At 34.1% G+C, this 26,231-nt stretch overlaps 2 protein-coding genes and 2 long non-coding RNA genes across 4 annotated transcripts; 2 read left to right on the forward strand and 2 right to left on the reverse strand.

Annotated features, from left to right (window-relative positions):
* The first annotated feature begins 3,297 nt into the window (after positions 1-3,297).
* On the forward strand, positions 3,298-5,490 carry LOC132305352 (uncharacterized). The gene is made up of 2 exons (XM_059803007.1): positions 3,298-3,644; positions 3,870-5,490. Exons 1-2 carry the CDS (start codon positions 3,298-3,300, stop codon positions 5,488-5,490), a joined length of 1,968 nt encoding a protein of 655 aa, XP_059658990.1.
* Positions 5,491-5,731: 241 nt separating this feature from the next.
* LOC132303919 (uncharacterized) lies at positions 5,732-11,642 on the forward strand. Its single transcript, XR_009481438.1, has 6 exons — positions 5,732-6,081; positions 6,164-6,389; positions 7,154-7,225; positions 9,239-9,409; positions 9,522-9,791; positions 11,463-11,642. It is a non-coding gene; the product is annotated as an uncharacterized LOC132303919 (long non-coding RNA).
* An 8,436-nt stretch (positions 11,643-20,078) lies between these two features.
* Positions 20,079-20,498, reverse strand: LOC132302326 (uncharacterized). Its single transcript, XR_009480812.1, has 3 exons — positions 20,462-20,498; positions 20,241-20,323; positions 20,079-20,152 (listed from the first exon to the last, which is right to left on the reverse strand). It is a non-coding gene; the product is annotated as an uncharacterized LOC132302326 (long non-coding RNA).
* A 499-nt stretch (positions 20,499-20,997) lies between these two features.
* Positions 20,998-21,504, reverse strand: LOC132302327 (uncharacterized). The gene is made up of 2 exons (XM_059799159.1): positions 21,225-21,504; positions 20,998-21,135 (listed from the first exon to the last, which is right to left on the reverse strand). The coding sequence occupies exons 1-2, from the start codon at positions 21,455-21,457 to the stop codon at positions 21,027-21,029; spliced, it is 342 nt and encodes a 113-aa protein (XP_059655142.1). The 5' UTR covers positions 21,458-21,504; the 3' UTR covers positions 20,998-21,026.
* Positions 21,505-26,231: the final 4,727 nt, after the last annotated feature.

A 26,231-nucleotide genomic window follows, 5' to 3' on the forward strand; every position in this document is an offset into this window, starting at 1 on the left:
TTACTCCAAAAACAAATATATATATATATATATATATATATATATATATATATATATAATATTGTGAGTTGAGTTGAGAATTTCACTTGACAGAGCTTTGATGTCAAATAAATAAAGAAAGATAGGTTTCATAAATGAGGAGTGAAGAGGTTAAGGGAACACTGACAATATTTCTTTGTATTTTGCTCTGTTTTGAAAAGGCCACATGAGAGAGCTCTCTCTCTCTCTCTCTTTGAGGTGGATCTGTTTTTTTTGGTCCAAAACTCTGGCACTACAATCAAACCAAAGACACCACCTTTATGTGAAGGTGAATACGGATACTACTTCTCTTTGCACGAGGGAAGGAATCAGAATCAAAATCAAAATAAAATTAAAAACAGCTAATGGGTGATATAAAGTTTTCAATTCCTAGCAGATAAGTGCAGTACTACTAAAGTCTCTTTTAAGAGATAAGCATTAAAACATGGTAGAGTTTATAGATTTTTGTAGGGATTGCTTTATTAAATCTGCCTATGCTCTTTTAGCTGCATTATATATATTTCTCGCAATCGAGATATACATGGTTTTACCCCACTAATTCTCGGAGCTCCCAAAGAATTATTTGTACTCATGAAAGCGTAGTCTCAAAGAATTATTTGTACTTATGAGGAATCTAATTTTAAATCTGGTGCTTCATGTACTTTTATTTTTTGATTTTCAATTGTATCCAAACATCTTATTTTTTTATATTTCCATTAAAATGGTATCTCTCTTTGATTTTGGATCATGTGTGTGATTATGAAATTATGTGTTGATTTGTAAGGTTGCTTTCAGCTTTGGACAAAAATAAAATGAAATGCTCTTTGAATTATCGACTCTCAATTAACTATGTTGGCAGCCTATTGCAATCGATTAGAATGATTAATAAATTCTTAAAATTTTGTTTCTTGTGAGGGAGGGTCTAATTTTGTAATTTTGCTTTAATGGTATTTGATAGTAACAGAAAAATTCAGTAAGTTAATATTTATATTTGGTTTTATACTAAGTCGCATAAAGTGTTAGATAGAGCGCAAAAGCAACAAAATTAAATTACAAACAAATCGTGAGAATGGGAGCTAGATTTACACCTGTTAAAAAGAATTGTATGACCTAGATTTTAACACAAACACACTTGTCATAGGCTAGCTACACCTATTGTAACTTCTGCGGCTAGCTATTGGTCACTGTTGGTGTTTGTTTGAGTGTGTTTGGATCATAAAAAAACAAACATATTTCAGCCACTACATGAATAGCTTCCCAATGAGATTGAGGAAAAACTTCAAGACAAAATGGCTGAGCTAAATCTAGTTTATGATTATGTTAAGTGCTGTTAGGAGGAGATTGAAACAGCACTGGACCGTCAATAAGCACATCAATCTTAAGAATCATAGTGTGAACTATACTCTAATACAGGTCCATAGAACACGTGTGCCATTAGGGGAGAGAAAACCCTAACGTACCTCGATTTGGAAGGAGAAAGAGAAGGAATGAGAGAAATGGTATAATAATACTTGTTTAACCTTCCAAAAAAAAAAACCTTTAGGAGTCATCCAAACCAACATGAATTTGTTCTAATTTTTACAAGAGTTGGGCTGAAATATTTAAACATAACACGACTTTGTCATATATATGTATGTTTATACATGATTTTAACACACACACACTGGCCATAGGCCTAAATACCACACATTAACTAGTACATAATGGAACACATACACAAAACTAGTAGTAATCATGATGCAACTAATAAGCTCCATATGATCAAAGTAGTTTCACGGCTTATTTATCATTAAGCAGTAGTTGCCATGGACTGATATAGATATATATTCAAAGCATATAATTTTAAATTTTTAAGCTCATTACATCAACAAACTATCAAGACTTTCATTTTATTTTTGTCCAAATCTGAAAGCAACCTTACAAATCAACACATAATTTAATAACCACACACATGATCCAAAATCAAAGAGAGATACCATTTTAATGGAAATATCAAAATTTAGTTAAAACCATTAATACTGACCATGGTTATATCCATTTGAAATTTTAAATTCACATTGTCAGTTACAACCAATACACACCACAATATTGCTCGATAGCTATGAGTAGTATCAATTCACTCCGTTAGAAAATAATATCTATGTAAAATCAGCTATATCTGTATCCTCCTACAAAAAGAGTCAGAATTTATCAATTTTTTACTATTATTTTTTACATGGAAATTGAATCTTTATTTGGAAGCGACATGAGATACCACTCAAGCTGAGTCGCTTGGATGGGGAATGGTGGTAATAGAAGTGGAAAAAGTAAGTAATACAAAAAATAAAAAATGGTTCCTATTAGAAAGAATTCTGAAACTTAACAATTTGTTCAATTTTAAGATAACCAGACTATTTACGGGAATCTTCCATGCCCACATAGTCAGAGGGCCAAAGAAGAATGATTTTATTTGTTTTGGTAGCTTTTTTCATTCAAGCTATATATTCAAGGCTCTTTGATGACTGCAGACTAAATCCTCAGCAGAACCTAGGAATTTAGGAGTTAAAATTCAAAGCCACCAACACATAGGTAGTCCAATTAGTTTTTATGTATAATTAATTATTATAACTCAATTTAGATCAAGAATTATTCAAGATTGTTGCCTCTTTCTCAAATGGCATGTAGAGTATACCTCTGTGTAATATGTCTTTAGGCATCTACGCACATGATAGAATTGATGCAAAAGCTAGCAAACTCTATAAATGAGGCTTTTTTAATATATGTATTTAGCATTAATTTATCAAAAAAATGTATTTAGTATTAATTTATTATTCCAACATTCCCTTGTACTTGTCTTCCCCATTTTCAAGACTTACACATATAAATTATGTGTGTGAAAAATATTCAACACTCTGCTCTCTCTCTATTTAACTCTCAATTTTTTATTTTCAATTTATATTGTCTCATTTAACTCTCTATTCATCTCATAATCTCCCTCATCTTGTATATATGTTTGTTGTACACATAGTGATACAATTATCTAGTAATCAATGGCATTGATTTTGTGGTTGTATTTTGATTTGAAAAAAGGTCTGTAGTGTGTGTTTAGGAAAAGTTTAATCTTGACACCGCCTATCCCTATTGAGGGAATTAGTAGTGTTTCGCTGTAAATAGATCTCTAAATTACATTATATAATTATGATATTTAATTGTTTTATATTTCATTATTTTTTGAACTTCATATTTAGTTTTTTTTTTTTTTTTTAAACTAATGAGTCAATTTTCGAAGCAGTTGGACAAATGGATGAGAGACAAATTATATGCTATTGTCGATTTGATGGGAAAATTGACAAAAATGAGAATGGGGAAATTATATACATCGGCGGTGTCACAGACCCTTTTATGATAACAACAACAACAACATACGAATCATTTATAAATGAGTTACAACAACGTTCATCTTCAAACATGAGTGGTAAAGTCATATATTATACCACCGAATCTAACAAGAATGAACTTTTGAGGATGACGGGAGAATCTGGATTTAGAGTGATGCTTGTAGTGAGTGGTCCCATGCTAAATGTGTATATGGAAGATGCAGAGCCTGTAATTGCATCATGCACAATTCCTACTGATCATAGTGAGAGGTAAGACACATATATTTAAAGTAATACATTGATGTATGCGCTGCATAGGTTATGTGATTTTTAATATACCTTTTTATCCACTTGTAGACAATTTGTTGAAGCCACATCGCCAATTGGTCTTCTACAAAGTGTTGCGTCAACATCTTCATTTCCTCCGATAAATGCGCATCGGGATTCTTTCCGACACATTGATGACATTCTTTGCGTGGATTAGCTTTTTGACAGCCCAAATGATTTCAAAGATGCACTCGTTTTGTTTGGTCTTCGTAATCATTTTCGGTTCAAGTACTTGGACAATAGCAGAAAATATTATAGAGTTGTGTGCGAGGTTAATAATTGTCCATGGAAATTATCAGCTGGTTGTGAAGGAAGTGGTGATATAGTGAGAATCAAGCGGTTTAATAATGTTCACACTCACACTGCTCAAGACATTTTAGATTATAAAGCCATTTTTTGGTCGAAGGAAATGGGTCGAGCTATTGTGAACAAGGTTAGGGACAATCCTAAATGCACCCCCAAGACTATTTCCACAGACATAAACGGTGAATTTTCTGCTAAAATGACTTACATGCAATCGTGGAGAGCTAAGGAGTGTGCACGTCATATCATTGAGGGAAATCCCAAGGATAGCTATATTTTAGTCCCGTGGTTGTGTGAACGAATAGCAGAATATATTCCTGGGACAATTACATCGTGGGAGTGCACGGATGATAGGAGATTTAAGCGAGTGTTTGTAGCTTATGGGTGCTCCATACGAGGTTTCATCAACTATTGCAGGCCCATGTTAGCAATCGATGCTTGCCACTTGAGTGGCAATTATAAAAGAATAATGCTTGGTGCAACGGGGTTCGATGCGAATGATGGCTTGTGGCCTTTGGCGTATGCTGTTGTTTCTTCTGAGAATGATGATGATTGGCATTGGTTCTTGAGCAAGGTGAAAGAGATTCTAGGTGGTCGCATTGTGACAATCTTAACCGACAGGCATCCGAGCCTAATAAGTTGTATTAGAGATATTTTTAGCTCCCAGTACCATTCATGGTGTCTTCGTCACCTAACGGCTAATTTTTCTACATCCATTCTTGGGAGACAAAGTTTAGGATTGAGGGCTTCGGGTAAAGAGCATGCGAAAAAATTACTCGATAAAATTGCATATGCTCGAACTGTAGATGAGTATAAGAATGCATTGGCTGTCATGCGGGTATTTCGAGGGGAGTTATGCGATTGGGTTTTGGCGAATTCACCTGAACATTGGTCAAATGCTATGTTTACTTCCAAGCGTTGGGATAAATTATACACCAATCAAGTAGAGTCCTTCAATGCATGGGTGAAAGAAGAGAGGGTTTTTTCAATCACAAGGCTGATGGATACACACATGCAAAGACTCAGCAAATTTTTATACCAAAAGAGTTTGGACGTTCAGAAGTGGACTATCCCGGTTGGGGATCGTATTGAGGAGAAAATCAAAAAAGAGCAAGAGTTAGCTCTTGGTTTTCAGTCGATGTGTGTTTCGCCTACTGAGTGTACAATATATGATCGAGACAGAAAACCATTCAGGGTGGTATTTGGCAGTGAAAATTCTTGTAGTTGTTTGAAGTGGACCATGAGTGGGATTCCTTGTTCGCATGCATGCTATGCCATCCATGAATTATCTTTAAATATTTATGAGATGGTTGATCCATGGTTTAGGGTTGAAACACAACAAAAACTATGTGAACATCTCATGTCTTCTGTCCCCATGCATGATATGCCGAATCCAGCTGCTGTTGCTGCTGCTGACGGTGAAGGTGCTTCCCATCTTAGGCCTCCTGCGGTAACACGTCCCCCTGGACAACCTCGTATTAAATGAATCGAATCACAATTTCAAAATGTAAGGTCGTTACACTGTTCGCGATGCGGCGAGAATGGTCATAATCGTCGAAAGTGCAAGGCTCCTGTACCTGGATAGAATAGTTATATAATTGCTAATTCTGGTGGAGTTATTTTGTAAGGTGTTAAGGCCTTAAATATGGAATTATTTTGTAATTACTATTAATTCCTTGGAGCTCCCCTACTGCATTAGTATAACTATGTTGTGATAGTATTTCTAACTTATTTAGAAAACATTTCTAAGTATGATGTAACTTATTCTAAGTTGAATCTGTATTATTCGTCTGGTGGTTTATTTTGGTATTGAAATTATTTTCCTGGGTCCTCGTATGAGTCTCATATGGAGTGTTATTTAAAAATCATAGGTGTGTGAGTTTTCTGGCAGCTGGAGGGTCGTGAAAGCAAGGAGGTTATGGGATTATGTGACAATGGACGGGCTTACATGTTACATGCTTACGGAAGGCTAGGAAAATAACATCATATTAAAGTCATTATGACTTGTTTCCTCACTATTAATTCCTTGGAGCTCCCCTACTGCATTATGACTGTTATTTCAACCACAATTTACCTCGTGAGTCTCTCTCTTCCTCACTTTCTTTGTGTCTCAAAAATTATATGAACATTGTGTTTACATTATCAACATTGTTTGACAGATGAGGATGAATGGATAAATCAGTACAAAGGAAGAGTGTTCAGTTTAAACGACAAGCCTGTGGTGCACAAAATTTGGCTGCCGAATGAGGAATACCCCAGATTGGCAATGTCTAGAGCCTTTGGGGACTACTTTATTAAGGATTTTGGACTTATATCCGTCCCTGAAGTGAGGTGTTGTCACATATAACCAGCAGAGACCAATTTGTTGTGTTGCGAACCGATGAGGTATGTATGGCACTTTTTGGTATTTATCACTTGTTCTTTTTTATACAATGACAAAGAAAAAGACTTGTTTGTTTCTCTATTAAATGTCCAAAAGATCACGTGAACGAATACGTTTCAAACTCACGAGCATAATTGACAATAATCACTTCAAATTATGTGATATCAGTTATTATTAATGAGTTTACAGGTTTTTGTTTTGGCTCAAATTGATTGGATTTTGAAATTAGTATGGATTTTTGAAGTTAATCTTAACATGCTGTGATCCTTGTTTTGTAAGCAGAATTTTTCCTATCTTTTCCTTCAAACCTTATTTAATCGGTAAGAAAATTTATTGATTTAAATTGATAGAAGAAAAATTGTGTGTTTAAGCTTCCAATGGACTTGGTTTCATGCAAATTGTTTGAGAATTTCTTTTTTATTGATTTTTCAAAGGGAAGTATGTATTTCTGGGAAAAATTGTTTCAAATAGATTTTTGGGCTTCCTTCTGATTTTTTGTGGTCCAAATAGTCCAATCATGTTTGATAGAATAAAAAAATAAAGAAACAATAATAAAAAGGATTTTGCTATAATCTTAGTTGACTACTGTTACCCCATTTATTTATTTATTTTGTTTAGAGTCTTGCTTTTGGTTACTAGCGCCTAATAAAAAAGTTGTCTGCTCATATGTCCCCTATTTTTGAGTTTTTTCATTTAACCATCTCCACTTGTACAATATTTTGGTGTTACATTTTGTTTAATTGATTTGCATGTACTTCAAATGTAGTCTTCCCGCTAGGGGCTGGGAAGAGATAACAACGGGAGCGTCGATTGCATGGCTATCAAGTACATCAAATTTGTAAGTTATATGGTCTTTATGTTCGATAAAAATCTTTTATGATTGCACATTTGTAATGCTTTTTATACTCATACTTGGGGGGGTCACATGCCTTTAAGTGACCAATTTTATGGTGTATCTTGAACTTTATTACCTTATTGCTACATTGGCCCATGTGGAGGCCATTTTTTTTTTCTTGTTTTAAAATGTTGAAAGCATGGGAGTATGGGATCATCGTATGTGGAGGTTTTGATTGATTGTTGTGGAGGAGAAGTTGTTGATATGTTGTTTAATGAGTTAATGCAAGTTCTCACGTTCTTCGTACATGTTGATATGTGGAGGTTTTGCTAATTTTCTCTTAAACCCAACTCATTCATCAACGCTCTCTTGCTCTCTCTCTCTAGTCTTGTTCATCGTTTTGCTAGGATTTCTACTCTGTTTTTATACAATTTTGATCCATATATATATATATATATATATATATATATATATATATATATATATGCTGTTCTTAAAACATCAATTTTGGATTCAGGAATTGGACACAAAAATGTCGCGATTCCCTCTCTTCGATTAGAAACTTCGAAGGCAAAATTTGTGCAAAAAAGTATGTGTTTCCATCTGCTTGTGTGTGTTTATGTATGTTCGCCAACCAATTGATATTTTCGGCTTTCTGTTTCGTTGCAATGAATTCAAGAAAATGAGAAAAGTTTAAATTCTTTTAGCTTTTGTATCGAATTCCTTTTGATTTTCTTTCTTTTGTTTGTCTTCGTGAATTTGTTGGACTTTTGGATTTACTGTGAACTACGGTTTCTTCGTCTACTGTTTGAATGTTTCTTTTTTTTAGATGATATCTAGTGTTGTTTCAATATCTTTAGATTTTTGTGGTTGATGTTCCCATTAATTTCTTGGATTTTGATTTTTTTTCACGTAAGGGTTTCTTTAGCATATTTGGATGGTTTATTGTCTACGAATATGAGTTTAAGGAATTTAGGGTTTATTTGTTCAACTTGTATAGATTCTGCACGACTAGAATTTTTGACATCATAAGATAATTTTTTAAGTCATAGTCCTGTAGGTTTCTTGGTTTGGATTTCCATGGGATTCAACATGAAGATTCAGGGAAAACACACTCAATATGTTTTTGTTTCTATTTGTATAAATTTGGATTTACGTAGTTCTTTCTTTATTAAGAGAAATAGACCCAATAAAGTTTAAATAATCAATAGGTCCCATAATCTCTTGAGAGAGGTGCAATGAGATTGTGATCAAAGACACATCAAAAGAAGAAGTGAATTCAAATATATTTGATAATGAAGCAATAGGTATAGCCATTTTAGGGCTTTCCTTTCACAATTCCTCATTGGGGGGATCCACAACACTTCTCCCTTTTCCCCTTATAACTTCCTCCCACTAATTCGAATTAGGTCTAGCCGTCCTCCTTCATTCTCCATTTTTGTGTATGCTTAGTAGTGGGCTTAGAAGAGCAAGATTGGGTAGAATGACCAAAAGATTCACAATCTAACATCTGTGACTTCTCATATAGCTTCCTCTCTATATATACCAGTCTCGAACCTTGACCAGTGGGTTTATAATTCAAACCATAAGCCAACAGGCTATAAGGTGAATCGGTAAGCATTTTCATTTCTCCAGTTGTTAGGTTTCTAAGTGAGGAAAAGAGATAATAATGTAATATTATCATATGTCCTATTGTCTTGGATTACAAAGAATTTTTACTCGAAAGGAACCAAAATAGTTGTAGAAGACAGTAACGATAGTTTCAGGTTTTGTTTTTGTGTTCCATATAAAGAAAATATTACATTTCAAAATATACTCTCTTTATTTATTTAATTTTTTTTTTTAATATCTTTGCCTGCCTTCTTTTGTCATCGCAATAGGCTTCACACTAATCTTGCTCCTGGGTTTTAAACTCTATGGCTGATTTTTTCCTGTCATTTTGCCTTTATATATATATATATATATATATAGGTTTTATTGAAAATTCACACTAATCTTGTTCTTTTGGGATGGCAGCTGGATAGGTTTCTTCCCAACCGATCTGCAATGGATTTTGATTTTGCACATTACATGCTCAACGGTGGGATGGTAAGAAAGGAAAGCCCAACACCATGCTCTCCAGCCAAAGAAGCTTACAGGAAGAGGATCCTTGCTTTTAAGAACAACTCTAGGAGATAGATTCCCCAAGTGGGTTTTCTTTCTTTCCTTTTTCTTCTGCTTGTTGCTAAGCTCTCATTCTGATTTGTGTTTTGGATTGATTGCTTTCTTGTTGACATGTGTTTGTTTGGTAATTTAACAGTCTCCAGAAAGGATTCTTGTTGTTTCTGAGCTCCTAGATGAGTTTTATTTGAATTTACTGGATTGGAGTAGCAGTAACATTGTCGCTGCCGCTCTTGGGAATTCAGTATATTTGTGGAATGCTGCTAATGGCGCTACTTCTGCACTTGTTGTGATTGATGAGGAAATTGGGCATGTGACAAGTGTCAGATGGGCGCCGGATGGAGTACATCTTGCTGTTGGTTTAAGTAATTCCCACATCCAGCTGTTGGACCCTTCATCTTGTCGGATGGTAAGAGTTTTCTTTTAATTATGCTTTCGTTTTTTCTATTTTATTGATCATTTATGCTTTTGTTTCTTTGAACAGATTATTGTAAGTAATTAGATGAGGCATGGTGAAAAGTTGGCATTCTTTTTTAATGTTGTTCTGTTAAAAAAAGATGACAAGCATTTTTGACTAGTTGTAAGAAACCCTGGTCAATAAAGAAAAATTTTATTACAAAAAATGAGATGATAAACAATAAGATTCAAAACAAATTCTCGCTGAAAGAAAATTTAAATCAGAGAGGAAAAAGCCTAAAAATAAAGAATAGAGGCACTCACACCCCGAGTGGTTGGAGGAACGAAACGTTCAACTGAATAACTACAAACCAGGAACTCTGCTCTTTGATATTTCATGAACTCATGTTTTCCATGATATGTAGGTGCTAAGAAGAAATTGGGCTTCTGTCAGTTTCTCTAACTGCATTTTGTGTGGAAAAAGAAAAACTTAAAGAAAAACATGGGTTTAAATGCAACACAAGATGCATTTTTATATCCCATTTAAGTTCTGATAAAGTTGGTAGTTTCTTTTACCTTTTATTTAGTTTGGAAGAGAACAAAGTCCAGTTTAGTGGTGAAGTGCAAGGTTGAATGAGGCATGTATCATTGAAGATTTTATTATATTGATATAATGCATAGAGTGAACTACTATGAAGGATTATGGCTTGTATAGTTGGCCTATATTTTAGAAAACAAATATTAGAACTAAGAGTATTATATTCTTTATTTGGAGTGAAATGAAATGTATTTATTGCAAATTGTCACATTTCTCATGATCTAGGCATTAGATTTGATTTTTCTGGTGCCACCTCTCCATCCTGTACTCTAATTTTCTTGGTTTTTCTGAACAGCTGAGGACTTTGCAAGACGGGCATAGTTCAAGGGTTGGTTCTCTTGATTGGAACAATCACACACTATATTAGAAAACTGTATTAGAAAATTAAAAGAAACCAAAAACTGTCTTGGTATGGATGATGGCTTTAGGATACTGCTGAAGAAAATACTAAAAAAAAAAAAAAAAAAAAAACTGTGTTGGTGTAGGAGTGATCCCGAAGTAGGGTTATTAAAGAAATTAAAGACTCAAAAGGTGATGTTTAACTGGTTAATCTTGAAATATAGTTGCAGTTTCTTTGTCCAGTTCTTTTATGATCCTGTTTTCTTACCCCTTGCTGAAAATATCCTATACTGGATCTTGGTTCCCTTTACTATTTAGTCTATTACTACTTACATATCTTGTTCACTGATAATCAAGTTAAATTATACTTGTACTTGAGAATCCAATATAATTAATTGGTCTTTCTGGGTGTATACCAAAATTTACATGAAAATACAAAACCTTTGGAATTAAATTAGGCGGGTCACGGGGATTTAGACCTCCATTACCCAAATTAATTGCATGGGAAAGCAGTATTGTTTATCAGGAGTAGGCGGAATTAAGTTGCCAAATGCCCAAATTAGCACTAGGCTCTCTTATCTTGGTTTTGTTTATTTATGTATGTTATTTTGTTCGTACGTTTTGGTAGTAGTTTCTTCGCTACATTTTGTTTGTCAATGATGATGATATCTATTTGATTCATAAATGACAATCTTGTTCTTTCCTTTTTGTGATTAGCATACTGAATTTGAGACTTGTGTGATGCAGCTACTTGCTTGGATTTTGTACCATGGACAATGAGGTGATTTTTTGACAAGTGCAGACTGAAAATCAAGTGCTAGAAGGTTTATAAATTTGGTAAATAGCAGTGCTAGGAAATTGATGATATTCTTGACAAATGGATTTTGTTCCTGTTTTGGAACATTGATGAATGGTGAATTGTTTTGGAACTTTAGTAAATGATGAATTTTTTTAATGTACAATGAATTTTTTGTTGTAGTGATAGGCAGACACCATTCATGCACAACTTGAAAAAGTGATGGATGAAATAATTTAAAGATTATCCAAATGATATAAATAATTTATAGGAGGAAATCTATTTAAAAAATAAATTAACATTATAATAGTTTTGTTAAAATAAAGACATTAGATTAGTAAATTGTAATTACAAATAGGGATGTCAATACTCTGCCTCATGACAACAATGGCACTATTTATAACTTTTTCAAACACTAAGGCTTTTTCTTGATGATGTGACCATACCTCTTTATCTGCCATGGTGTAAGGCTGTTTTACATTATTTGGCTTTTTGTTCAATCACATGGCTAGACATAGAATGGGACTCTTACTGAATAAATCAGCTCTTGTAGATAAACAAAAGCAACCCACTTTCATATCTTATCATCACATGGCTAAAGTTAAAAATAGTGGTGCTAGGTGCATGAACTATTATGCAAGACACCCCACTTCCTGCCAAAGAGAGAGAGGTGTAAGTCCCTTTTGTCAAATCATCACATGGGTAAAACTCATTCACATGTCTGTGAATTGGGCTTTGTAAATAGACATATGGCATATGCACAAAGCCATAACATTAGCACTAGTAAATCTCAAGGACTGAGTTTTTTTGAGCAATAACGGGGAGGTGGAATTCATACAAAATACTGCATAAAATAAATAAAAAATACATACATTTCATATACATACTGCATAAAATTTAACTCAACTACTAAGTTTTTTTTAGCAATAACGGGGAGGTGGATTTACAAAGTCATCATCCCCTGTATCTGAATAATCTGACAACTCTGAAGCAACTTATAAGTCTGGATCATTAGTAATGGCTTGAATAACTTCAATTGGATCCTTATGCATCTTCTTTGCAATGGAAATGCTCTCATTCCTGCAACATCTGACATATAGATTTTTTAATAGCTTTGATCAAATATGAGAAAAAATAAAGATACTACATAATGAAAGTGCACTTAGAAATCTATTTAAAAAATAAATTAACATTATAATAGTTTTGTTAAAATAAAAACTTTAGATTAGTAAATTGTAATTACAAATACGGATGTCAATACTCTACCTCATGACAACAATGCCACTATTTATAACTTTTTCAGACACTAAGGCTTTTTCTTGATGATGTGACCATTCATCTTTATCTGCCATGGTGTAAGGCCACTTCAAATTATTTGGCTTTTTTTTCAATCACATGGCTAGTCACAGAATATGACTCTCACTGAAAAAATCAGCTCTTGTAGATACACAAAACCAATCCACTTTCTCATCTTATCATCACATGGGTAAAGTTAAAAATAGTGGTGTTAGGTGTATAACACGACAACTATTATGAAGACACCCCTATCATGCCAAAGAGAGAGATGTGTAAGTCCCTTTTGTCAAATCATGATATGGGTAAAATTCATTCACATGTCTGTGAATTGGGCTCTATAAATAGACATATGGCATATGCACAAAACCATAACATTAGCACTAGTAAATCTCAGTTGTTGATCTATGGACCGAAAGTATATAGAACGAAAGTACTCGTTAAGAGATGCATGGATTGAAAGTAGTTGTTTTACATTCTCAATCGTTCTCAAAACTATTCCATTTATAACTCCTCACATCGATTGTTCATTTTTTTTTATGTAAAACTAACCTGGCATGTAATCGTCGTCACCTCCATCGAGATTTGGTGTGTATTTATTTTTCAATGTGTTCAAGTGTGTATTTATTTTTCCCTCAATAAACATTTTGATTGTGTTTTTACAAATGTACCCTGTATTTATTTTGCTATTATTTGGCTTCTATTCATTATAACATTATAAGTTATTCCATTTTTAACTCCTCATATTTGAAACTATTCCATTTTTAACTCCTCACGACACTTCGTGAGGCCATGAGACCCCTCCGACGTATAGGATTTTGCTGCTTGCCATTGTCTTCAACCAGCAAATGTTCTTCCTTCATATATAAGAAAATACTAGGAAATCTCCTCAGTATATATAATAAGATACTAGGAAATTTTCGAACTCTAGTGAATTGTCTTCCATAAATTCATGCTAACCCTTGTAAAAATATTTTGTGTTATTAACCTCTCTCACTTCAACCCGCTACGATTTGCTTGCATAACTCCTAATTATAGACTTGGAAGGTAAAACTCTATCAAATTGCTTAAGGAACGCTGGTGGAAGTTGCAGTCGTTGAGAGCTCCGTTCCGGGAGAAAAACTTTGAAGAACTATGGACACTAATCAGGTAAGGAGAACTTTTTGCAAAGTACTATTTCATAATGGAACTGGCTTAAAAGCAGCTTCTTTACCTATTAGGGAGAGAATAATTATTTTTAGGATATCTTATAGAATAATAATAAAAAAAATTAGCTTCTGTGTAATGTTTTAAGTGATGTTGGAGTATATTTTGTATTACTCATTCCCTCAAGTTAGATAGATTGGAATAAAGTTTGTACTCTTTATGGCACTAATGGATTTATTTATGGATGTAATGTGCAACCTAATTAGCGGTGTGGGTTATAATACCATTTTCAATTGCAAAAATAAATCCCTTTTGCGAAGGTAACACTTTTTTTCCAAAGGTACCACATTTTTGAACTGAAGGTACCACTTTTTGGCGTCAAGGTACCACGTTTTCTCTAAACACTTATTCATGGCGCTAATGGAGCTATTTATGGATGTAATGTGCAAGAAAATTAGCGGTGTGGGGTGCAATACCATTTTCAATTGTAAAAATAAGTCTCTTTTGCGAAGGTACCACTTTTTCCCTAAAGAGACCACGTTTTTGAACTGAAGGTACTTCTTTTTGGCGTCAGGGTACCATATTTTCTCTAAACACTTATTCATGGTGCTAATGGATTTATTTATGGATGTAATGTGCAACCTAATTAGCGGTGTGGGGTATAACCATTTTCAATTGCAAAAATAAATCTCTTTTGCAAAGGTACCACTTTTTTTCCAAAGGTACCATGTTATTGAACTAAAGGTACCACTTTTTGGCGTCAAGGTACCATGTTTTCTCTAAACACTTATTCATGGCGCTAATGGAGCTATTTATGGATGTAATGTGCAACTTAATTAGAAATGCAGGGTGTAATACCATTTTCAATTGCAAAAATAAGTCCCTTTTGCGGAGGTACCATTTTTTTCCAAAGGTACCACGTTTTTGAACTGAAGGTACCACTTTTTGGAAAAAAGGTACCACGTTTTCTCTAAACATTTATTCATGGCGCTAACGGGAGCTATTTATGGGTGTAATGTGCAACTTAATTAGCGCTGTGGGGTGTAATACCATTTTCAATTGCAAAAATAAGTCCCTTTTGCGAAGGTACCACGTTTTTGAACTGAAGGTACTTCTTTTTGGCGTCAGGGTACCACATTTTCTCTAAACACTTATTCATGGCGCTAATGGATTTATTTATGGATGTAATGTGCAACCTAATTAGCGGTGTGGGGTATAACCATTTTCAATTGCAAAAATAAATCTCTTTTGCTAAGGTATCACTTTTTTTCCAAAGGTACCATGTTATTGAACTAAAGGTACCACTTTTTGGCGTCAAGGTACTATGTTTTCTCTAAACACTTATTCATGGCGCTAATGGAGTTGTTTATGGATGTAATGTGCAACTTAATTAGCGTTTTGGGGTGTTATACCATTTTCAATTGCAACAATAAGTCCCTTTTGCGAAGATACCACTTTTTCCCCAAAGGGACCACATTTTTGAACTGATGGTACTTCTTTTTGGCGTCAAGATACCACGTTTTCTCTAAACACTTATTCATGGCGCTAATGGATTTATTTATGGATGTAATGTGCAACCTATTTAGCGGTGTGGGGTATAATACCATTTTCAACTGCAAAAATAAATTCCTTTTGCGAAGGTACCACTTTTTTTCCAAAGGTACCACGTTTTTGAACTGAAGGTACTAGTTTTTAGCGTCAAGGTACCACATTTTCTCTAAATTATTCATAGTGCTAATAGAGCTGTTTATGGATGTAATGTGCAACTTAATTAGCGATGTGGGGTATATCATTTTCAATTGCAAAAATAAGTCTCTTTTGTAAAGGTACTACTTTTTTCCCAAAGGGACCACGTTTTTTGAACTGAAGGTACTTCTTTTTGGCGTCAAGGTACCACGTTGTCTCTAAACACTTATTTATGGATGTAATGTGCAACTTATTTAGCGGTGTGGGGTATAATACCATTTTCAACTGCAAAAATAAATTCCTTTTGCGAAGGTACCACTTTTTTTCCAAAGGTACCACGTTTTTGAACTGAAGGTACTAGTTTTTAGCGTCCAGGTACCACATTTTCTCTAAACTATTCATAGCGCTAATAGAGCTGTTTATGGATGTAATGTGCAACTTAATTAGCGATGTGGGGTATACCATTTTCAATTGCAAAAATAAGTCCCTTTTGTAAAGGTACTACTTTTTTCCCAAAGGGACCACGTTTTTTGAACTGAAGGTACTTCTTTTTGGCGTCAAGGTACCACGTTTTCTCTAAACACTTATTTATGGATGTAATGTGCAACCTATTTAGCGGTGTGGGTTATAATACCATTTTCAATTGCAAAAATAAATTCCTTTTGCGAAGGTACCACTTTTTTTCCAAAGGTACCACGTTTTTGAACTGAAGGTACTCATTTTTGGAGTCAAGGTACCACGTTTTCTCTAAACACTTATTCATGGCGCTAATGGAGCTGTTTGTGGATGTAATGTGCAACTTAATTAGCGATGTGGGGTATACCATTTTCAATTGGAAAAATAAGTCCCTTTTGTAAAAGTACTACTTTTTTCCCAAAGGGACCACGTTTTTTGAACTGAAGGTACTTCTTTTTGGCGTCAAGGTACCACGTTTTCTCTAAACACTTATTTATGGATGTAATGTGCAACCTATTTAGTGGTGTGGGGTATAATACCATTTTCAACTGCAAAAATAAATTCCTTTTGCGAAGGTACCACTTTTTTTCCAAAGGTACCACGTTTTTGAACTGAAGGTACTCATTTTTGGCGTCAAGGTACCACGTTTTCTCTAAACACTTATCCATGGCGCTAATGGAGCTGTTTGTGGATGTAATGTGCAACTTAATTAGCGATGTGGGGTATACCATTTTCAATTGCAAAAATAAGTCCCTTTTGTAAAGGTAATACTTTTTTCCCAAAGGGACCACGTTTTTTGAACTGAAGGTACTTCTTTTTGGCGTCAAGGTACCACGTTTTCTCTAAACACTTATTTATGGATGTAATGTGCAACCTATTTAGCGGTGTGGGGTATAATACCATTTTCAACTGCAAAAATAAATTCCTTTTGCGAAGGTACCACTTTTTTTCCAAAGGTACCACGTTTTTGAACTGAAGGTACTCATTTTTGGCGTCAAGGTACCACGTTTTCTCTAAACACTTATTCATGGCGCTAATGGAGCTGTTTGTGGATGTAATGTGCAACTTAATTAGCGATGTGGGGTGTAATACCATTTTTAATTGCAAAAATAGGTACCTTTTGTAAAGGTACCACTTTTTTCCTAATGGGACCACGTTTTTGAACTGAAGGTACTTCTTTTTGGCGTCAAGGTACCACGTTTTCTCTAAGGAAGATCCAAACCAATTTTTCATTCATTAAACTATCCATTTATCGACACCATGGAACCAAGGAAGATCCAAACCAATTTTTCATTCATTATAAACTGCTTCAGTTTTAAACTCCATCAAATTTGAAATTAGTACATTAATATAGTAGTGAAAGAAATTTCATTGAGACCCTAATATAATAAGCCATACAATACTAATTCCTGAAAATCCAAAAGAGCAACTTCATTTGATTTCATATAAGGTAGATGCCAATATAATAAGCCATGCAATAGTTGCAAAAATATACCAACCTAATCCACAATCAAAAGTTGCAAAGCTACTATTCTTTAAAACTTTAAAAATAGCTAACACCAACAGAGTGCAAAATACATGCAAAAAAAAATGACAATATTCAACATTACAAATGTCCCATATCCCACATCATTTTAGGTACCACTTTTTAGAAAATTCAACGATCCTCCTATCCCACTTCCTCTAGCTTCCAACTGGGCAAATACTGGTATGTATTTCCTTGTTATGTGGTAAACCAATTTGTTGCCCTTATCCTTTGAAGACTAATCAGAGTCCTCTTGTTTGTGTATTTGATGGACATGCATTCTTTCTATCTCTGTGTAGTTGGAACAAAATAACCACTTTGTCTCTGTGATTGTCACATGCAATAAAAATTAAAGTATTAAGGCATTGTATAATATTAATAAGGAACAAAAGCAATATAAAAACAGACAATTCGAAACTTTGAATAATAATAATAATTTTAAAAAGAATCATCAAAATTAAAAAAGAATTTATAATTTGCCCAACACCCTGCAAGTGACCTCATTATCCAACCAACTTAGTAGTACTGCTATTTAAAACATGTTTGAACAATTACATAATAATTTTGAGTTTACTTAAGAGGTTGAATATTTCCATTAGAGCTCTTGACAAATATATCACATGGAAAAGTGCAAATGAACATTGAGCTATAGTACTAACAACTAATTTATACTAATAAATTGTTGTATAGCAAAAAATTATATTAGAAGTCGAGGAAATTACATCTTATACGCCTTGATGGATTAAGATGGAGATAGTGAGGTTCCTTGAGGTAAATGGTACCTTGTTGGCTGATGGAGGTGATGTTAGAATCATAAAAATAAAAAAAATAAAAAAAATTACTAACCACAAGTAAGCTGATGGAAGCTTACTTGAAATCAACATGCTTGACCAAATGGATAAAGTGCTTTGTTCTTTACAAAATCCTTCATTTTGTTATTGTCATCTGAAAGCAAATTTGAAGCAATAATTGCACGTAATCTATCAACGTCCACCTGTAAATTAAACCAGGTAAAGACAAATCGTGAATATAGGATAGGGAAATGGACTTCATGCGTGAATACATATAAGTGTAAATAGATAGGAATCTAGTGTTGCAGAAACTATGTATTTGATAAAGAAAACTTTTTCAACAATGTTGAATTTGGCATATGCACAAAATCTCGGTGATACTAAACTTTTATATGTGAAATATTGCATAAACAGGTAGCTTCATCCTTTGGAAATATGTTAGCAATTTGGTCAGATCAGCACAGAGACAGAACATAAACAAAACCAAAACAAATCTAATAATACGAAAGATCTCCCTGTCCCAAAATAGTTATCCCTTTTTACTGATTCCAAACACTCACTGGCACGCACCTTTTTTCTGATATTCCAAAAGTAATCTTAAAGTGACTATTTATTTTGAAATTTTTTAATCATTTATTTCAATATGTCGTAGTTTCAGTATCTTTTGTGTTCGGTTCATTTTTAATGAGCACCACTAAGTACAGTGAAGTGATCATATAAACTGCAATATGTTCATTTAAAATGACAGGAGTCCAGTATTTGCGTATCTAATTGGTTAGGTGATGTAGGAAAAACAAGGTTGACTGATGATTTAAGCTACTGATCTCATACTGAATTCTTTGACAATGAAAAACTGTCTGAAAATATTTAAGAGTATGCTATTCATTTAAACCTCACCTAGCAAAGCTGGTTTCTACTCGATAGGACCCATTATACAGTGGATGTCAAACATTTTCTATATCATTCATTACATGGTTCATTTTATTGCTTACTTTATGTTAGATCCGTACTCACTAGAGCTGGATGCTTTCTCTTTCCAAAAAATGGCACACATTAAGGGTATATTGCATTAGGGGGTTCTAAGGTTGAAAATTTTGTTGCCTAAAGGGGGTGCTTACCGCTCTCTTTGTTTCAACACGTGCCGTAGTCCGCTGGTCTTCCCGCTATTGACACTACGACATTGCAGCCTAGCGGGGAGAGATCGGAAAGCGAAGTACTTGCACACAAACATGGGTTTAAAAGATGCAAAAAGAAAAAAGAAAGGTATAAGCTGGAAAACGTGTAAAAACAGAATGGGGAGTGCAGTAAAGAGGAAGGAAAATGTTATAGTGGATGCATTTTGTGGTTGCATTAATTTTTTAAATTTTGTTTGCATGTATTGGAATTGAAGACCCTCCAGTTTCAACCCTTGAACAAAAGTATGTAGGAATGTGGATCAGTTTTACAAATATATTTTTTGAAACCTTTAAAGGAAAGACCCATTTCTTCCTTTGAAGACTAATGACCAGTGGGTGCTTAGATTAACAATGCACCAATGGTTTAGAAGAAAACAGAGAATTAAATGATTAACGAAGAGTATCGAGGAGATTGTGTGATTTAGTAATTCGGTATTTTCTTCATTCAGGGAAAAAAATAAATAAGACCCATGTAAAAAATAGAATTGGGCTTCACCTTCTCTTTTGGGTGACTGAGTGAACCATCCCATTTCTCCATGAAGTCCAACATGAAAGCACCACAACTATCACTGAATAAAAGACTGTTTAGGTATCTGTTAATTATAATTGTGAACATAATCAGTACACCAAACTAGGAACATTAAGTGATAAAATTACCTATCGGGCTGTTGAGGTACGTTGGGCACATTGTATATGAAGTTTTGTAGATCTCTTCCGGTGAATATCTCAACCAACATTACCTACAAATGCACAATATATAAATGATTAGAGTAAAAAATTCAGTACCACGTTCTTCAACTTGTATACTTTACCGTCCTAATTTAACAGTAAATGAATACATAATCAAAAAAATGAGCTCATATGTAATAAGCGTTTACCAAATCTTTTGACATCTTGTCTGGAGTATGCTTATCATACGAACATTGCTTCATTGAATCCAACACATCCATACGACTATCGCAAATGTTAAAGACATACAAGCACCAATGTTTCTCATTTACAAGTGTTGGAAAGAAAAGCTGCATATTTAACAATGTAAAAATTTAATTACTTTTAAAATCATATTTTTTTGATAAAAGTATAATAATTATTTATGTTTCCAAGCAATAAATATTACCATATTGAATTGGCGAACTTTGTTATCATCGACATTCCTTATCCTTTTATACTTGTTCCAAACTGCTTGTATTTTACCTTTCCTATCAACCACTTTTGAAGGTATCTTGGAAAGTTCAATCTGAAAATGCACACAATTGATAACCTAATATGTGTCAAACAAACACTCATTATAGATAGAAGAATTTGTTACCCCAATCAAAGGCGGAAAGAAAAATTTGGTTCCTCTACGCTTTTGTTTCAGCTGGAGCATTTGGCGATAGACTTCAACCACCTACAATGATCACATTTAAACCATTAATGCATGCGTGTGATTGGTTTGAAAAATCAATGAACTTTAAGTGAACATACCATATTTGATATCCAATGATTGTAAGAGATTGTTCTCATCTCTTTTCTTGTGAGGAAAATATCATTTATGTTCACCAGCATTTCACTATAATTAAACAATAACATATTAAGTGTTTGAGCATAGAAAGTAAGTAAATATAGAGCAAATAAGAAATTATTTATATAATTTCTCACTCATCATTTCTGCTCTCATCCATGGCATATGAGATGACTGCCTTTGCTTCTGGACGAAGGACACGCAATCGGTTGACCTTCATTTCAACCCAAGGTGATCCCTTATGGCGCCCAGGCTTTATAACACGTAATAAAGGGATCACTGCTTCCTGCACATCACGCTCCTCTTCCATTGCTGTGGAGGTTCCCACTTCCTCCTCCATTGGTGCGGGGATTTCTCCTTCCTCCTCCATGGGATCGTGTTTTGTAAAAGATTGCCAGGGTGAGTTTGCTTGTCTTGTGGAGGTTTCGATTCCTCCTCCACTGGTATGTGGGATTCATCTTCCTCCTCCATCGGATGGTGTTGTGCAAACAATTGCGAAGATGGGTTAGGTTGTCATGTGGATGAACTGGGTTCTGAGGATCTCGACCCTCTGCCTTGGCCTACATTGTGCCGTTGCTTCCATTTCTTAACAACTTTAATAATTTCATATGCCAACTCCTAACAATTTTAAACAAGTTTAATAAATATATATATCAGTTAATATATAAATGTAACCGTAGAGTTTCAAGTAATTATGAATATGCAAATATAACCGTATATTTAGTACCAATTATAAAAAGCCATAATTGACGTGATTACCTTATCGGCATCTTCAGATGTATCAGTTGTAAACTTTACCTCACCGAAGCCGAAACCATTATATTTATGCTTCTCCAAATTCAACCTCTCGCCTATTAATTTGTTGGTCCATCCACGTAGGCATGACATCTCAGGCTTCGGTTTTGGTCCATTGACATCCACCCGGTGTAGGTAGAAAAGCTACAACATATAAGCCATTATGATAATGACATTATAGCTATTTAAAATAAAATGATAGACACATTACAAATATTATATCTTAGAACATACCATGAGAAAGAACAAGCATCCATGTATGTATGTACAACCTTCTCTTCCTTCCTTTCCTTTATAGGACGCAATTCCTTTTTTCAACCAATCTAAAACAAACTTCCCCCAATTATATGATTTAATAGCATCCACATTGTCAACCGCTGCCAATAACCTTTTGCTTGTCTCATTTTTCGATATGGGTGCTAGAAGTGATCCGCAAGCGAAAAGGACAAAAGCCCTCTTGAAGTCATCCCCAACAGGAAGAACGTCTAATTGATGCACTAAGTTTGGCACTTCTATTACACCGTCCTTTAAAAAAATGCCATTTTCTAACCAATGCACACTTTGTACAATATAATTTGGCACATCTTCTCCTCTTCCCGAGGGTAGGCCAAGTACCTCTTCAACGTCACTTGGCATAACATGGATCCGAGCGCCAGATTCAAGGGTGAGATGAGATGTTCTAGGGTCAAAGTGTTCTACCAACCATAAGCACAGGTTGCGCTTCAAAATGGTACACTCGATGTCTAAAAGGGACCCAAACCCAATCTCTTATACGGCAACCTTTTTGTCTTCACTTAAATTGCAAACCGTTTCCTTGAATTTATTTGGAGAACACCGGGTATTCAACATCTACAAATAAATTACCAACACAGGCACATTAGATACAAAAAGGAAGGATAGAGCACATATATGGACATAACAGTCCAACTTAAATTTACCAATTTGCACTTTTACACATTACATGTTGAAAAGATTCAATCTCAAATCTGCTAGCTTACAAAGGCACTTGGGAGTACTCATATATTCCTAATTCATTAATTCAATACACATTCTTTGGAATTAATCCAACTAAGCACGTTAATGATAGGTAAAACACACTAAAAGAAGCATATATAAAGCATCACTTAACCCAATCGAATAGATAAAAGGAAAAAAAAAAAACACTTACAGTTTTTATTTTTATTTCTTTTATTGAAATTGTTCTAAAGTTCTTTTCCTTGGATGTTAATGGTCGTATGGTTTACCTAATAAGGGAAGGAGGAAGGATCCAATGTCCTCATACCATTTGTTATGGGAATGAAGGTTCTACCTCGTATTTTTAATTAGAGAATAACTCTAGGGGGTTTCGATTACCATTGGAAATGCTCAGCTCAGAGGATAAGTAATGGACCTTTTTGTTGATGATCTTATGTTAATTGCAGCTGGGATGTTGAATCTGTTAAAATACTGACAGAATCAATAGCTCAATTTAGTTTTAACTTCTATTTCTAGCTTGATTCCAAATAATGCAAAGAGGTGTCATATTCTGATCTGGTATAGAGACTGCTACCCAAAACCTAATTCTCAGAAAGCTTAATTTCTCTATTAGGACCCTCCCAATTAGATATTTGGGAGTTTCATTATTGTCTAATAGACTGAATAAGCAGCACTGTGATCCTTTAATTGAGGAGTTTTGGACTACCAACTACTCATTTTGTGCTGGAAGGTTACAACTTATAAAGTCTATGCCATTCTCAGTGCAAGTTTATGTGGCTTCCACCTTTGAATCTAGGACATTCAAAATTCAAACACACAATCAATTACCAATTAAGCGCCCAAATTGGCCCACAAATATTAATAACATCAGTTTCTCTAGTCAAATAAATAAGTTAAGAATTATCCTTTTTCAAATAAAGTTTTAAGACAACACCATGATAATGATGATTTTTATTTTTGGGAAGCACTGGAAGTGTTTTTGTTGCTTCTACAACTGAATAACTACACAAATCTTTCAACCTTCAAACACAAAAACACACACACAAAAGAAAATAAAAAAATAAAAAAATGAAAATTTTGTTGTTTATATATTAATAAATTTTGTTACTTTATATTGTACTTTGTTTCATATACAATTGGGTGCCTGTCTTAATTGACAGATTTATGCTTCATGCGGTTAACATCCAATTTATTATTAGCATGAAAAAAACTGGAATAAAAAAAATATATATATATTTAAATAATTGAAGATATGACTTACCAGTATGAAGTGATGAAAGCACTCTAAAATATGGTAAGACCGTAGGGTGCTGCAATTGTAAAAATTATAATCCACAATAAGGGCCTTCAGCTTGTTCAAGACTAAAGTTCAACCCAAATTTACCAATTAGTCTTTCAAATCCTACAAAGGGAGATCCTGTTTCAGTCATTATCTTCACAAATATTTATAACTAAAATTCATAAAAAAAAAAAAACGTATATAAAAAAGATCATAAAAATTTTCACCAAATAGGATTTAGTTTGCAAAACAAGAATTACAGTTACAAATCTCTAAACAAGATAACCATAAATACGAGAAGCTAGAATGAACACGAACAGTCATCTTAAGACATATACACCAACTTATTAACTATTAATAGAAAATCGAACATGACACAGATATTCAAATTTATAAGTCCAATCTGTTGGCCTAAGGATTTAATCTAAAGGTCAAACTTATATTTTGATGATTACAAACCATTAATGATGTTTATGTACTAATATTTTTCCTTGAGTGCTATATAGTTGATCAATTAATTCAATCCTCAATATTGAGCCAGAAGCATTCCAAGTACTCAAGCAATGGATTCAAGGAAGCATTGAAGTTGCAAGAATTCAAAGATTATTCAAGTACTCCATCAAAGGCTAACCGATCATGGTCAAAGATTGAAGAAAAAGGTAGATTAGATGGTGAGAGCTTAAGATTTAATGTCAAAGTTAATTTGAATATATTTAAAGCTCAAAATTCAATCCATGCATTGCATTCCCATTTTATTTCTCAAAGAAAATAAAATCAGCTCATGATCACATTCACAGGACTTAAAGAATTTCATATTAAGTATCATAATGTGAGATGGAGAAGGCTCCATAAAACAAAGAGAAGGCTCTTTTCTCTTATTCAGTGAGCTCTGAGAAAATTCTTTTCTTTAACTCCAGTAAGTCTTTGAGAAGTATTTAAGAAAAAGATAGGGCTCAATCAAAAGAAAGAGAGGGCTCTTTTTGTTCCAAGATAGCTACGAAAATGGATCTTCAAAATAAAGAGCAGGCTCACGTTTTTATTGAGCAGGCTCTTTCCAAGGAAAATGAACAAAGAGCAGGCTCTTTGGTTTTCAAGAGACGGCTCTCTTTAGGGTTTTGAACTGTAACGTAAACATTTTCATTAAATGTTCTCAACAACCTCTAACAGCTATATTGAACTCTGTTTATTCTATAAATACTGAAGTTGGTCTTCAAACTAAAGGATCTTTTTTTAACAGAGAACATTCTATCATTCCTTGAAAAGCATTAAAGAAGTTTTCTGAGCTTTCATTCCCTCTCTGTTATTTCATATCACTGTAGTAATTCTGAGCTTCACGTATATTCATCTTTTCTATAGTTGTGAGCTAAACTCTGTAATCTATCTTTGAGAGATTCTTGTACACTTGGTTCTTCAAATTTCAAAGCTATTGTAAAGGGTTGGTGTAACCCAAAAGAAAGCCTAGGAGAAGGGTGTTCTCCTAGCAAAGAAGAGAAGCAAGATCTTGTTTCAAAAGTGAAGGTTTGCTCTCCACCATTAAGGAGAAGCTCTAGTGAATTTGGGAAGTCTCAAGGGGGATCTTGAGCCGAGGAGTAGGAGTTTCCGAACTTCGCTAAATCACCGAGTCATTGTTTGCAATCTCTTATCTCTATCTTTCTTATTTTTGTGCTTTATTTTGCTTGAATATTTCAATAAACTGATATTCAACAGTTTGGTAGAAATATAATTTTTAAATTGAAAAAATTGCTCCTTGACTCTATTCACCCCCCTCTAGAGTTAATTAGTGACTAACAATTGGTATCAGAGCCTAATCTCTAGAAAAAGACTAATCATCTTAGAGAACGATCATGGCCAATGCACTTTTCCATCAAGAAGGTCAATCTAACAATAGACCCCCTTGGTTTGATGGAAGTGACTACAACTATTGGAAAATCAAAATGAGAGCATTCTTAAGAGGCATAGATGTAGATGTTTGGAAAGCCATAGAAAAAGGAGACCATGTTCCAACCAAGATAGTAGAAGGTGAAAATGTTCGAACACCCGATATTGAATGGACCCTCAATGACCGTAGGCTTGTACAATGTAATGTCAAGGCTAT

The sequence above is a fragment of the Cornus florida genome, unplaced genomic scaffold (genome assembly GCF_030987335.1).
Source record: "Cornus florida cultivar Cherokee Brave unplaced genomic scaffold, ASM3098733v1 CherokeeBrave_3.0.0_Hap2_Chr04, whole genome shotgun sequence".
Lineage (NCBI taxonomy): Eukaryota > Viridiplantae > Streptophyta > Magnoliopsida > Cornales > Cornaceae > Cornus > Cornus florida.

Bases quoted from the DNA above. Each gene is read 5' to 3' on its own strand.
- LOC132305352 (XM_059803007.1), top strand. From the start codon at position 3,298: ATGGATGAGAGACAAATTATATGCTATTGTCGATTTGATGGGAAAATT. The intron at 3,645-3,869 runs GTAAGACACATA...GCTTTTTGACAG, and splicing joins CCTACTGATCATAGTGAGAG to CCCAAATGATTTCAAAGATG.
- LOC132302327 (XM_059799159.1), bottom strand. From the start codon at position 21,457: ATGGAGGAGGAAGGAGAAATCCCCGCACCAATGGAGGAGGAAGTGGGA. The intron at 21,136-21,224 runs GTGAGAAATTAT...GTTTAATTATAG, and splicing joins GATGAGAGCAGAAATGATGA to TGAAATGCTGGTGAACATAA.